This window comes from Triticum aestivum, chromosome 5A (assembly GCF_018294505.1).
Source record: "Triticum aestivum cultivar Chinese Spring chromosome 5A, IWGSC CS RefSeq v2.1, whole genome shotgun sequence".
Taxonomy (NCBI): Eukaryota; Viridiplantae; Streptophyta; class Magnoliopsida; order Poales; family Poaceae; genus Triticum; species Triticum aestivum.
Genome location: NC_057806.1, coordinates 122,779,362 through 122,792,778, shown reverse-complemented (window position 1 = coordinate 122,792,778; position 13,417 = coordinate 122,779,362). Strand labels below are relative to the sequence as shown.

The window sequence follows — 13,417 nt, the reverse complement described above, 5'->3', positions numbered from 1 at the left end:
TTGAGAAATGGTGGTCATCGAATGAGCGACAAAACTAGTTTGATGTTGTATGTTTGTTGTGTTGTTGACTTTTGTTGTATTGTTCATGAACTATTTGTTGTATTGAAGATAAACTATTTGTTTGAGTTTTAATAATAATTGAACTATTTATTGTTGATTTTTTTTTGTGTTTAATCTTTTTAGTTTTATGTTGAATGAGAAATATTGTTTGTGTTGGGCGCTCTGTAATTTAGCGCGCCTGCTAAAGCGCTACCTACAACGCAAAATATAACACTTCTGGTAAACTAAAACATCAACCCACCGTGCGGAAATGATATTTCAGCGCTGCAAAAAAAAATTAGTGCGCCGCGTAACCGCACGTCTGTTGAAAATGCTCTTAACAAACATCACCGAAAGCCTAAAATAAATGCTTTCAAAAAAAAATTAAGTTCAGGACTTCGATCCTGATGGACGAAGATACCACACATCGGTTCGCCCCGGCCGCGTCTCTCCTAGGAATCTTCTCCCCGGCCGCGTCGCTCGCCTCGCCCGCCCCGGAGGTGGAGAGGAGAAGTGCGGAACATTTCCCTTCCCGTCTCAAGCGGAGCCATATATAAACATACCGCCGAGCGCCGATACTCCCCACTTCCCACTCCCCACCGCACCAGAAGCACACACATTGACATTGACTAGAGAGTCTAGAGCAGCAATCAAGCAAGCAAGCGAGCGAGCGAGACTACCTGGCTTGACCTGCATCCGATTCCCGCCGCGCTGAGCAGCCAGTTAGCTAGCGCCCGCCCATGCCGGCGAAGCGGCCGCTGGAGGGCGGCGGCGGAGGGGACTCCCCGTCGCCGGCGCGTTCGCCAGCGCTGAAGAAGAGGTGTCGCTCCTTCGACCTGTGAGTCTCCCTTCTTTCCCTCGCGTTCCGTCCCTTTCTTGATCCGTTCTTGTCTCAACTTTCGGCTCGTAGTAAGAGATATTGACCGTTTGATTGATTACTCTGCAGAGAGATCAGGGGATTCAGGCATCTGGAGGAGATGGTCACCAACTGCGTGCAGAGGGTGGAGGCTGCGGTTGAGTCCGTGATTGAGTCTGCCATCAGCCGGGTAATCAATCATCTCACGCTCCATGAAGATTCTTGATAAACTACATGGTATATATTGATTGACCGTCTCGTTGATCATGTAGCAGTAGCACGCGGTTCACTAACTAGTCTATTGAACGGAACCTATTTGTCTGCAATGCAATCTGATGTGACGGAACACTAGGCGACATTTTGGGAACACTAGGCGATATTTCAAATTCCATTGACATTTTGGAAAGAGATTTTTTCTGGAAATTGCGGTGATTTTGTTTCAGCGAGATCCAGACGAAAACGCTTGATCTTCGGCCAGATTGAAAACCTTAGCTAATTCCAGTGGCCGTCGAAATTTGGTCTAAACCGAAATCAAGATGACAGGATATGTACTATATGTTTCATTAACAGAGGGTGCTATTGGTGTTGGTGATGCATAATACTATGAAGATAGCAGTCTTTCATGATCCTGTTCTTTTGTATTCCCTCTGTTCCTAAATATTGTTGGTTCAATTTAAACTGCCAAAACGTCTTATATTTAGGAATGGAGATAGTAGTTTACTTTATCATGGCAATTTCTGGACTTTTTCAGAAGGTCAACCACTCAAAGTTTTCCTCTTCCTTTTGGCAGATACCAGAAGTGGTGACTAAAGCAATTACATGCTACTTAAGCCGTGCTCCTAGGTAAGCATTTCCTGACTACAAACACCACTTTTCTGTCCAACCAGTAAAATAGTACTAATAATATAGCAAGTGTTTGTTTTACTACATTTTTGCCATGTTAAATACAGTACCATTTATGCTTGCACTGACCTTTTCATCTGCCGTGTTACACAGTTTGTGCAAACCACTGGTTGACCAGAACCAGCCTCCAAGATACAAGCTTAGGTTCCTGAATGGCTTGAGTAATGAAATTTTCACAAAGAAGGGAATCTGCACAGCAAATGGTGATCCTCTCAAGATATGCCTGGAGGAGAACAACCAACAAGAGAACAATTCTTGTCGCCTTCTTTCTGCCAAGATCAAAATTGTTGTTCTTGATGGCGACTTCAACATAGATAACAAAGATTGCTGGACATTAGAGGATTTCAGCAGACATATCGTTCGTCCACGGGACAAGGTTGGGGCAGTGCTGACGGGGGAGCTGGAGCTTAGCCTGAAGGATGGCAAGGCTGATCTCCGTGATGCTACTTTTATTGATAACTCCAAGTTCATGAGGAGTGGCAAGTTCAGGCTTGGGGTAATGGTTGTTGATGAGCTTGGTGAACGGATCCTGGAAGGGGTAACTGAACCTTTCACAGTAAAGGATCGTCGCGGAGAAGGTAGGCATGGATTTAAAATTTGATGATGTGTTACCTTAATTTTTTTGAATATTGAAACTAGTGATCAATCTGTTTCTTGTACCTGCAGGATCCCGAAAGCATGTCATTCCATCACTGGATGATGATGTTTGGCGCCTGCAGAAAATTTCGAAGGATGGTGTCTTCCATGAGGCACTCAAAGGGAGTGGCATCTTTTCTGTGAAGGACTTCTTGACGTCATATTACAAGGATGAACATACTCTCCGCAAAGTAAGAAATGAATTCCTTCTGCACTTCTTGTTCACTTTGATACTGAGTATAATAGCAAGTTAAGTTTATTTCCCACTGCATTTAGGTTCTCAACAAGGCCACAAAGCTAGTATGGACGACTATTGTTGATCATGCTAAAAAGTGTGTTCCTGGAAAGGAGCTTTACTCTTTCATCGTGGAAGGCCATGACGTTGTCCTGTTCTTCAACTGTTTCTATAGGATTGTTGGAATCACATCCAGTGACCAGTACACTCCCTTCAAGGACCTCGATAAACCGATGCAGGTGTTCCTTTCATACTGACTTTGAGCTTCTACTAGAAATTTCTGAATTGCAGCTTGTGCATAATGAATTTTCCGTTTATCATAACAGCTCCATGCATACAAGAGAAATGCATCAGAATTCACAATAAATAAGTTTTATCTGGACCATAACATTTCTTCTTTTAACAAAAGATCATTAGTTTTTGGAAGTCTCTGAATTTTTTACGCATGACAGTTGTTGACTTTGACAAAAGATCAAACAACAGATACATTCGGCAAACGTATAACCTCAATCACTCAGCTATCTCAATGCACTTCATAACATGGGCATATAATTCGGTTACATGAAGTTCTTGGCTGTGTGCATCTCAGGATGCAGAGGCCAGCGAATATTTTCTTTATCATCAAAAAAGGCCTCAAGGTTCCGAACTTAGTGTTGCAGAAAGATGAAAAGGTTGTTAATCTTGCTTTGCTTTCACAAACATGTTCTGAAATATATGTACACTTATCGGGGTTCACGTTTGCAGGGGCGTGTGGAACAATGGAGCAAAGTTGCATATGAAACTTTGACCAACCTTCAGCCTGATTATGTAATGGATAATGGAAAACCAAGACCAATCAACCAGAGTATTTTCCAAGGACTTCAACAGAGTAAATACCGTCCACATACCTGTCATTTTTCCTGACAACAGTATATTAACTTCTTAACCAGCAAGTGAAGTGCTTTATTGGCATGAAAACTCAGATTGCGCAGAGAGAAATGTTCATGAAGCTGATGATCATCAAGGTACTTCAGGCAGTCATTCCAAGCAGTGCACATTAAAAAGGCTTGGATCCATACGAGTGACGCCAAATGAAGAAGTAAGTAATGCTGTTATACAATAGCTCCTGCAAAAGTATATTTGTAATGCAATTCAGCTACTTCCATATCCTCCAGAGCAAATTGTCATTATTCCCAATCTTACTCGGGACCATGCTATTTTTGTGGATTTGTACTACATTTTGTCAAAATTACTTTTGTATAGATCTGTCTTTGTTATACTCTGGCTATGAAGCCCGAGGGAAGTTTTCTTTTTGGGAAAAAATAAGGTGGCCCAAAGTTTTCACTATGTTTAATACTTCTATTGGTCTATAATCTGTCATCTGACATCATTATGTGCATTGTACTCTCCCAGGATGCGTCTTTTGACATCAGTGTTTACCTTGGTTCTGGCTCCGAACAATACCATGTAAGCACCGCTGCAAATGACATACCAGGTTCAGTCACTCTCCATTGCCCGGCTACCGCTGCAGACGAATTTTCAGGATCAGTGTTATTAAAGCAAGCATCCTTGACAATGGTCGATGAGGACTATGACATACCTTTTGTACCCAGTGGTAATTACTCAGTACATTTTAATCTTCTGTTTGCAAATATAAAATGCCCCCTGTAGCATTTTCTTCTCCTTGGTGCATCAACACCCAAAGCTTTTGTCGATTTCCCCCGCTTTAATCAGCAACTGCTCTATGTTATTTGTCAAGATCCTATTACATGATTAGGGTAGAGTAGTATGCATTCTTCTGTATAGCAAATCCCTAGAACAAGTTCCAAACTCACCGATACTTCCTTTGCAGATGCTTCACTCCATCTGTTTGATGCGTCTGCTTTAGCCGCTTTCACAGATGAGCCTATTTACTCTAGGCATGTCAGCTTCAGAGAGAGCGACTGTCACGAGACGCTAGCCTTCAGAGCAGAATCAGCTGTTTGAACAACGCGACTGGCAAGGCAACAACATTGATCAGATCTTAATGGATTCCCTGAGTAACATATACTCCCTCCGTTCCTAAATACTTGTCTTTCTAGGCATTTCAACAAGTGACTATATACAGAGCAAAATGAATGAATCTACACTCTAAAATATGTCTATATACATCCGTATGTAGTAGTCATTTGAAATGTCTAGAAAGACAAATATTTAGGAACGGAGGGAGTATAACTGTAGTTGACACTTATATAGTCATGCTATTTTGACGTTTCTGTTAAATTTGCCAGTGGTGATGGACAGCATTGTTTGTTTTGTGATGTACTACTTATGTATTGTGCTGTTAATGTCTTGTAAATTCATAAAAGAAACTTTAAGTATTGCACGCGAATGCGATCTGTATTTTACTGAACTAGCTGCTCTTGTTAAGTCTGAAAGAATTTCGATCTTGTGTTCCTGCTTCCAGTGCACTTCTGCTTAACCGGGACATGCAGACTTCAAATACTAGCTTTGACATCATTAGAGAGTTGAGAGGTTTGAGTTGTGTCATCTAATTCAAAGTAACCCAGATAAGACATATCTAATGGTTTCTAAGAGCTGGCAGTCTGTCACAGGAATGAACCACAAAGATTAGATTTCCGAAGCACAGATTTTTTTTTTAGTAACGGTGGTTATATTCTTCATTCTTGTATTGGCATTCTGTTATTGCAATAGTTTAATTTGTACATGCTGGCTTGTGTCCATTTTTTGGTTCTACTTACAGAAACTAGTACTCCCTCAGTAAAGAAATATAAGAGTGTTTGGATAACTAAAGTAGTGACTTAAACGTTCTTATATTTCTTTATAGAGGGAGTAATATTCTTATCTCGTGCTAATTCTCATTCCCTTGAGAATTAGTTAAATCTTAGTCTACATCGAAAGCCATCGATTTGACATTGAGATCAGTGCAAGATTATATTTTTACTATGACTATAAGAGAAAACACTAGTCATTTCTTGCGCTAGATGAATAGGTTACGTCACGGTGAACATGGTTTTAGAGAAATATTACCATTTTTTACTAGATATAGATAAATACTAGATTTTCACAACATGGCAAACATATTTTCAATTTATATGAATCAATTTGTAAAAATGACTAGGAATGTTAATTCTCGGTCGATTGAGAGATAGGAGCTTTGTTACCCTATTGGGTGAGTGTCAGTTTGAGTTCTACAACATTGATCTTACAGTTTATAAAATGGCTTTGGTCAGTACACCTAGTCAATACAAAAGACAATCCTAATTACACATTTCTCGAAAAAAAAGACAGTGCATGAAACAAGTAAAACAAATATTAGCAGTAAAATTTCATTTCAAAAAACGTGTAATTATTTTTGAGATATGAGTAAAAATTGAAAACCATGGAACCTTTTAGAAGCGAAAACATCAAGGAAAAAACAGAAGCAGCAAAAGAATTTATGTAAAACTTTGAAAATCAAAATAAATATGGTGGTTTTCATGATTGTTCATAAATTAAATTAGCATGGCTTGCTCTGTTGTGTGGAGTTTGCTTCCCCCTTGGGTCATTCGTGTATCAATTTATCAATGCCGTAAACATATCAACAACACATCTATTAATAACATAAGAAATTCAGCATGAGATGAGAACCCATAATTAACATGGAGAGGACAAACAGTACACATTCTTAACACCTGGTGGTTCGCAATGTACAGCAACAGAAGGTAGGACGGTCATATACAGGGGGATAGGTACTACGGCGGTGGACAAACATGGAGCCGAATGAATGGGTTGATCGGCCATTCCTAGTCAGGCTCCCCTACCCCTACTCTCTAGTCATTAGTCTAGGTCCTCTTCCTCACTCATCATCAGACAGGCATACCACATCCACATCCATCCGAGTGGACGAACCATGGTGAGTTGCTTGTGACCTTGACGGCGGCAAGGGTGATGAGCTCACAGGGGGGACTGCATGTGAAGACTGCGAGCTTACAGATGTGGCATGCTGCTGCTGCTGCCTCTGATTTGCAGGGGACGTGGAATGCGCCCATGGCGGCAATCTGCGCTGAAGATGAGGAGCGGGTGCGCTCGGAACTCCATGGCCTCCACGTGGTGGACCTCGAGGCATGTGACTTGTAGGAGCTCCTGTTGTTCTGACAAGGTTGCCAGGGTTTATGGGAGGCCGGACCACTTGTGGAAATGGCAATGGCGGACGAGGCGCCTGTGATGATGCTGGTGTTGATGGTCGATCCACCTGTGATGGCTGTGCACCTCCCGGCACTACTGGTCGACCAGCTGATGACCACGCAGCTGGCGGCGAAGTCGATGTCACACCTGGCGGCCTCATGGGTGCTTGCTGAGAAGCCTGAGGTGTCTGATGGATTGGACGGCTATAGGCTTTTGCTGCAAAGACAGAAATGAGCATTAGTGATCAATAAATCTGTGAGGATCAACTTAATTCACAACTACTGTTACTATTTTCAGCATGAGCCTATTCAAACCATGAGAGCACGATAACTTGACAAGCATACAGGCTTGGCGTTTGCGCTCAGGAACTCATTACGAAAACAAAGTAATAAAGCATAAGCATAATTGATCATCCAAACACTGAAGAACAGAAAACAAATATGTAGAGAGGAAAACTGAATCTTTGAATCCAAAACCCACGATAAAAAGAAGACGTGGCAACAGAAATTTGGTTAACAAAATCCTTCTCTACACATCAAATATGATTGCCTATATTGATTACCTTGTGCTGCAGATGATGATATGAATTTGGCTCGGAAATCGGCAGCTAGTGATTGGTGGAAGACAACTTTCTCCAATAAACCATCAAGTGTCTTCATTTGCTCAAGGTGAACAGAATCCCGTTCCTCAAGTAACAAATCATACTTTTGTTTTATCTTCTCAATTTCTTGGCTGCACTCTGTCTGAAGTTGTGATTGCTGTTCATAAGTGAAAGTGAAATCAATGAGAACATGATGAATCCAGAATTAGCATGACAAATTCAAAATCAAGATGTATGTAAGCAAGAGAAAAAAATGCAAACCTTTAATTCATAGATTTTATCAAGTGAGTCAATGTGTAACCGTAACCTGTGCAGCTCATTTTTCAGTGGTTCATCACCAATTGGTGGGTGATTAAACATCATCGACGGCGCCGGAAAGAGTTGTGCAGGCTGGGCAGAACCAGCTGCGGCCTCTGGTTGACGACTTGATTGACCCCGATTTGGGTGTGTTCTTTCGAGCGGAATATTTGACAATGGGGTTGATGGCTGCATTTCAAGCACCAAAGGCTGAGCAGACTGAATTACAACATTCGCCGGAGCTTCAACTTCCCTAGACAATGATGCTTGCATTTCAGGTTGTAAAGGCTGAGGCGTTGCCACACCAGACAGACCTGCTTGCTCTACCTCTCCTTGTGGAGGTTGTGCTTGCGCTACATCTGATTGGGCAGATCGATTTGTCTGAGTATCAGTTTTTTCCTTAGGCATGGGCAATGCAGCCTGGGTGGGCACAGCTGCCACATTTTGAGGCTCTAAATGAGGTAGATCTGCAAGAGTATTTTCTCCACCGCTGGCATTAACTTCCTTTTCAGCATCGCCTACCTGCTGGCCTGTAACTCTTACTGATGACTGTAAAGCAACATCACTCTCTCCCTCCACATGTTCAGCGCTTCTATGGTCACAACTTGAAGAATCCTGATACATGTCATACAATGAATTATTCTGGAACGTACGGAGTATACAATAGAATAGCAAGAAAATAAAATACTTGCAGAATGATAGGAAATGTACACCACAGGGCTCCACGAAGCACTGAATTAACACCAATTAAAACATGAACACTGCTCAGCACTGACCCTGAGAGATAGATAAACTGCAATCTGCACCAGACAGAATATCCACGACTTAAGTACAATCAAACAAATGGGCAAAGTCATGCTCCGAAGAGTGTTCCATATGAAAAGGAACATACTACACACAGTTCTAGCTTGATAGCTATGCTGTGCAATGCTGGGAAGGGACTGACTAACTAAATTCGCATTGCTATGTTTGAACGCCAAAAAAGACCATATGCTATATTAGCCTCCTAAATTCGTATTTTGGTATGTCAGGAAGAACAAGAACTTATAAACAACTAATCTGCCATCTATCAACAACACAGCTCATGGAGACCTTACTGGAGGTTCAATATTGCTAGTCTTATATACACACGACATTGGTTGTGAATATGTCACGGTCAAAACTCAAAAATCTGTTGCATATGATAGAACACCTGCTCTGACAAAACTCATATGCTAGAAATATGACACTGCACAAAAAAACTTGTAAAAATAGAACACCTGCTCTGATGAAATAAGAGGATTATATAAACAAGCAAAAACAGCATTTCGAAGGTGTTCCAGAGAATAAGCTATCCCATACCAGATTAACTGAATTGCCAATTCCAGGACTAGGACTCGATTGCTGTTGAACAGCAAGAGACTCTCCTCCTTGTGAATCAATACTATCACAACTGTTGTGGATCCTGTAGTCTGACAAACCAATAACTTCTGATGCTGCCGCTCTGTCAGTGTGGATAATCCTGTTGTGTTCCATAGTGGAGCTAGGCTTATTTGGAAATTCTGTTGCAAAACTTTTGCTGCAAACATAAGGTGATCAAAAAATCAGTTACTCCCTCCGTCCTCAAATAAGTGTACATATAGAAATTTCAAGACAAATTATGGCGTGGAGTAGAAAATGCATTGGGAAGGTGCAAGCCACCACCTCTCTCCTCTTTTATTCCATCATCTCCAATGAGCTAAATGCATGTAAAAACTGTGGAGACCATGTGTTGAATGTTATTGGGTTTGATTCTCGTGTGATGAAAAAGAAGCATTTTTTCTCTACTTTAAAGTGCATCGAGAAGATAAAAGTACACTCTTTTGTGGACAAATTTGGAATGCTAAACGTCCACTTATTTGAGGACGGAGGGAGTAGGCTATTAAATGCATGCCAAGTGACATCAAGGTAGCATCTAGTAATAAAATGAATACAAGCATTTATGCATGGCTAAGTGAATTACTTTGAACAACCAGCAGCTTGCTCTCTAGCTTCCGGTGACAGGCTGATTCCAGACACGTTACTCTCTGAGCATGGAGCAGTAGGCATGTGTGCCTGTACAAAAAAATTGACAATACAACTTTTATGTCCTCTGATGAACATGGAAATATTGTACTAAGAGAAACAAGCCAGGATATTACAAAAAACAACTCAACAAGATGTTTAAAAGGACCAGAATGTTATTAAAGAATATCAAACATAACATTTAAGAGAAGTGGAGTTGGCATAGAAAAGCATATAGGAGACCTTAGAGGCTCCCTCAGAATAGTTATGCTCGATAGGCTCGTCATCGAATCCTTGTTCTTCACGCCCTGAAGAGGCAGTTTCTTCTTCTAAACAAGTTTTCACATAAATCAGAAATAAAATATGTGAATTTTTATAGTACTAATACTTGTGTAATACTGTCATACCGTCATCTGGCTCCTCCCCAACACGCACTGTTGAGGCAATCATTGTGCTTGCCCTCACATAATTCGAGTCCAGAACAGGACTTACACCGGAGGGGTGATCAATACTCTCTTTGCGAAGTAGATGGACTATCACGGTAAGCTCCTTCTCGTCCTTTTTCAGTTCAAAGAGACAGATATCTCCTAATCGCAGACTGTTGTCAGAGATAAATTTGGACCAACCTCCGATAAGGTACCACCTTTTGGGGTACTTCCGATCATGAAACAACATATTGATATTCCATATCTTTCCCATGTACTGGAACATCAAAGTTACATTTCTGTGGGGGAGATGTTCAGCGGCATATCGTTTACTCAATTCCTGGTATTCCGTAGATAGATAGTTAGATACATGGTATAGACTTTAGTCACAGACTGAATAATTTTCCATTAAAACATCAGAAACTGTATTTCTAGGTTTAATTTGGAGTTATATAGTTAACCAAATATAGTTTCTTGTAGGAAGGTCAAGAATCATATACTCATAAAAGTTAATAAAGATCAAAAGGTAACAATTCAATATTAAAAAGGAATTAGCTTACTACCATGTGTCTGGAACCAAGGTTGCTCTTTGTCATGATTGACACGTAAATTGGAACTTCAGATTGGATGGAGTCCACTTTCTTTTTAACGGCACTCCTCTGAGAGGGAGATAGACGGGCTCCATATGGTAAAATGTAGGGCGGCTGACCATGAGAGTCCTCACACTCCGAAGATTCATGAGAAACTTCAGTTTGAGAATCAGTTGTTTCTTTGCGAAGTAGATGGACTGTAAACATGAATGGTTTTCCACCTTTTGCCGGTACAAAAATGCAGATATCTCCCTCATGCACGTCATTGTCACGCACAAAGTGTAACCAACTGCCCGTAAGCTTGATCATAGTTCCTTTCTTGTAGAATCTGGGATGCCACTTCTTGTTCTTGCCTGGACTCCGAAGCGTGATGGTTGCACTTTCAGGTGGAAAGTGCACAGCAGCATATTCCTTAGGAATGGTCTGACCACAGATGGAACAGAATGTTATGCCACTTTCAAACAAAAAAATATAATATACCAAACTTAAGCTTGGAACCCAAAAAGTGTATTGTTTCCATTGACAAGCAAGAAAAATATTTTTTTTATCCGTATGTTCTCCAAAAGTTCATGAAAGTTTGCAGATAATATAATTCTTCAATAATATTGAAAACATGAATGTAGCACATCAGCAAGCAACAAAGAGTTGAGACTGAAAGCAGTGAGCTGTGCATTCAACAGAAAAGAACAGTGAACTTACCACATATGAAGAGTAAGACCTCAACATGATAGCCACAAAAACAGTAACTTTAGCTTTGATTTCTTTGATAAGCACAACTACTCTATTCTTTTCTGCGTCAGATAGATCACACCTTTGCGGTAACACATAATCTTTCCCTGGAGTTATCTGAACATCATCCGACTCAAGAGACTCGCATGCAGAAGGACTGTCTTGCCCTGTACAGAATGTTCACAGGTAAATGGACTATAATAGCAATTTAAAGTTCGACACGGATGTGCAAGCAAGTAAACAACATTACCTGATTGCTCGGATGCAGAGGATATCACAGATGTCTTGCGCCGTTTTCTGCGATGGCCTGAGCTTCTATTTTCGCATCCTTCGTCTGAACTTTCACTTGACAACTGAGTATAGCAATCACTGCTTGATATCTCGGTAGAATTTGTGCTCATTTCTTGTGCATCGTCTGACTCGCCATGGTTCAAAGAAGTTGGCGAGCCAGAGGAGCAAACCCTCCGGCGAACTCGCCTAGCCGCCCTTCTTTCCTCCGTAAGAGGCGTATCCATCAAACTAGACGGAACGGCACCCTCCGCTCCGCCTGGGTATGTCGGCGTCTGGTACATGTGAATACAGGCCTAAAGATACGAGGATCAACATATAGACCAACAATGCACAGACAAATAGCAATGCACAAACCCCTAACAAAAAATCCCTAAATTGCCTATCAATACCGAATATAATAGTAGGAACGAACACCCACTGCTATCGAGCCCAAATCTGTTCACCCAAATCAATAGGGAAAATACAATAGAGAAGCGAAAGCACTCACCAAGGACGGCCCGCCTGCCCGTCGACGGCACCGAACGAAGAACAAAGGGCGGGGCAAGAAAGAGGACCGGCGACCGCGCCGACAACGACGACCGAGCAGCCGCCGCCGACGGCGACCAAGCCCGCAGAAGCGACCCCGCGCAGCTGCGGGACCGCCCACCGAACCGAACAACGACCGCACGGCCGGAACCTCGAGAAGCGGAAACAAGAGCGGCCGGAGAAGGCAATGGCAATGGCAAACCTCTCCGGCCTTTTTTTTTATTATGAGGAACGGCAAACCCCTCCGACCGAAGCCGAACCGGTGACGACCTCGGATAAACCCCAGCCCACGAACGCGACACTCGCACACCGACGGACGCCCGAATAGGCCCACCTCGCCTACGCCCGAGGCGGGCCGGTCCAGTAGCGCGGCGCAGTGAGCCGGTTTGTATTCGTGTCCTTTCCGAAAACGTTTTTCCTGGGAGCATTTATAAAACTTTGTATACGACTATCCATATTGGGGAGTAACTTAGACTAGTACTACCTCTGGCCGGGATTCTTGGTTCCCTTCCTACTTTGGGTCAGACTTAGACTACTAGAATATAAAGTATATGCTATAAAAATTATACTGTTGGATTTGTATTTGAAAGAGCTTTCCAATAATATAATTTTTGTGACATATAGTTTACATTTTGTTAGTTAAATTTTTAGGTCAAACTTTAGCCCAAAATAAGGAGGCCTGATAAATCCGGATGGAGGGAGTAACATGCGTATGCTAAAAGTCTATGTTACTACCTCTATAGTGGGAAGTAACATATATGTGATATCATGCAACATTTCATTTATTAGGTTGTAGACCCATCTTGTCTTGGTATGTGTGATGTTACTCATAGTGCGAGTAACTAGCTATATTACTCAATTTGCCTCTCTTCTCGTTAATTAGCTGCCAGATCATATTTTTTGCTTAATTGTCATCTATATTACTCTCTATGTTACTTCCACTATAGGTAGTCTGCATCCGAGGGAGTTCATGACATGGACCAGGTGTTAAATGTGGTACCAGTTAGAGTCACTTCGGCAATGAATGGTGTTTTAAATGCCAGGTACACTCAAGAGGAAGTTAAAGCGGATTATTTTAGATGTTTCCTACTAGGTTATCAGGGCTAGATAGATTTCCAGCAC

At 41.7% G+C, this 13,417-nt stretch overlaps 2 protein-coding genes across 3 annotated transcripts; one reads left to right on the top strand and one right to left on the bottom strand.

Moving 5' to 3' along the window:
* Positions 1-506: 506 nt before the first annotated feature.
* On the top strand, positions 507-5,077 carry LOC123102587 (calmodulin-binding protein 60 A). 2 transcript variants are annotated; one of them, XR_006449062.1, is made up of 11 exons: positions 507-877; positions 986-1,085; positions 1,686-1,738; positions 1,892-2,376; positions 2,465-2,625; positions 2,711-2,908; positions 3,414-3,537; positions 3,632-3,747; positions 4,062-4,263; positions 4,501-4,685; positions 4,855-5,077. XR_006449062.1 is itself a non-coding variant. In XM_044523991.1 (10 exons), the coding sequence occupies exons 1-10, from the start codon at positions 780-782 to the stop codon at positions 4,632-4,634; spliced, it is 1,671 nt and encodes a 556-aa protein (XP_044379926.1). In that variant the 5' UTR covers positions 508-779; the 3' UTR covers positions 4,635-5,077. The 2 variants fall into 2 exon arrangements, 1 of the variants encoding a protein (XP_044379926.1); XM_044523991.1 differs by having other exon boundaries at positions 508-877; positions 4,501-5,077.
* Positions 5,078-6,259: 1,182 nt separating this feature from the next.
* Positions 6,260-12,532, bottom strand: LOC123102586 (uncharacterized). The gene is made up of 11 exons (XM_044523989.1): positions 12,258-12,532; positions 11,730-12,063; positions 11,450-11,646; positions 10,724-11,173; positions 10,143-10,500; positions 9,979-10,064; positions 9,695-9,786; positions 9,055-9,271; positions 7,678-8,328; positions 7,378-7,573; positions 6,260-7,031 (listed from the first exon to the last, which is right to left on the bottom strand). The coding sequence occupies exons 2-11, from the start codon at positions 12,049-12,051 to the stop codon at positions 6,487-6,489; spliced, it is 3,114 nt and encodes a 1,037-aa protein (XP_044379924.1). The 5' UTR covers positions 12,052-12,063; positions 12,258-12,532; the 3' UTR covers positions 6,260-6,486.
* Positions 12,533-13,417: the final 885 nt, after the last annotated feature.

Excerpts from the sequence above, each read along its gene's own strand:
- LOC123102586 (XM_044523989.1), bottom strand. The coding sequence starts at position 12,051 with ATGTACCAGACGCCGACATACCCAGGCGGAGCGGAGGGTGCCGTTCCG. Across the intron at positions 9,787-9,978 it reads ATTCTGAGGGAGCCTCTAAG|GCACACATGCCTACTGCTCC; the intron begins GTCTCCTATATG and ends TTTTTTGTACAG. Across the intron at positions 7,574-7,677 it reads ATAAAATCTATGAATTAAAG|CAATCACAACTTCAGACAGA; the intron begins GTTTGCATTTTT and ends ACTTATGAACAG.
- LOC123102587 (XM_044523991.1), top strand. The coding sequence starts at position 780 with ATGCCGGCGAAGCGGCCGCTGGAGGGCGGCGGCGGAGGGGACTCCCCG. Across the intron at positions 1,086-1,685 it reads TTGAGTCTGCCATCAGCCGG|ATACCAGAAGTGGTGACTAA; the intron begins GTAATCAATCAT and ends TCCTTTTGGCAG. Across the intron at positions 3,538-3,631 it reads TTTCCAAGGACTTCAACAGA|ATTGCGCAGAGAGAAATGTT; the intron begins GTAAATACCGTC and ends ATGAAAACTCAG.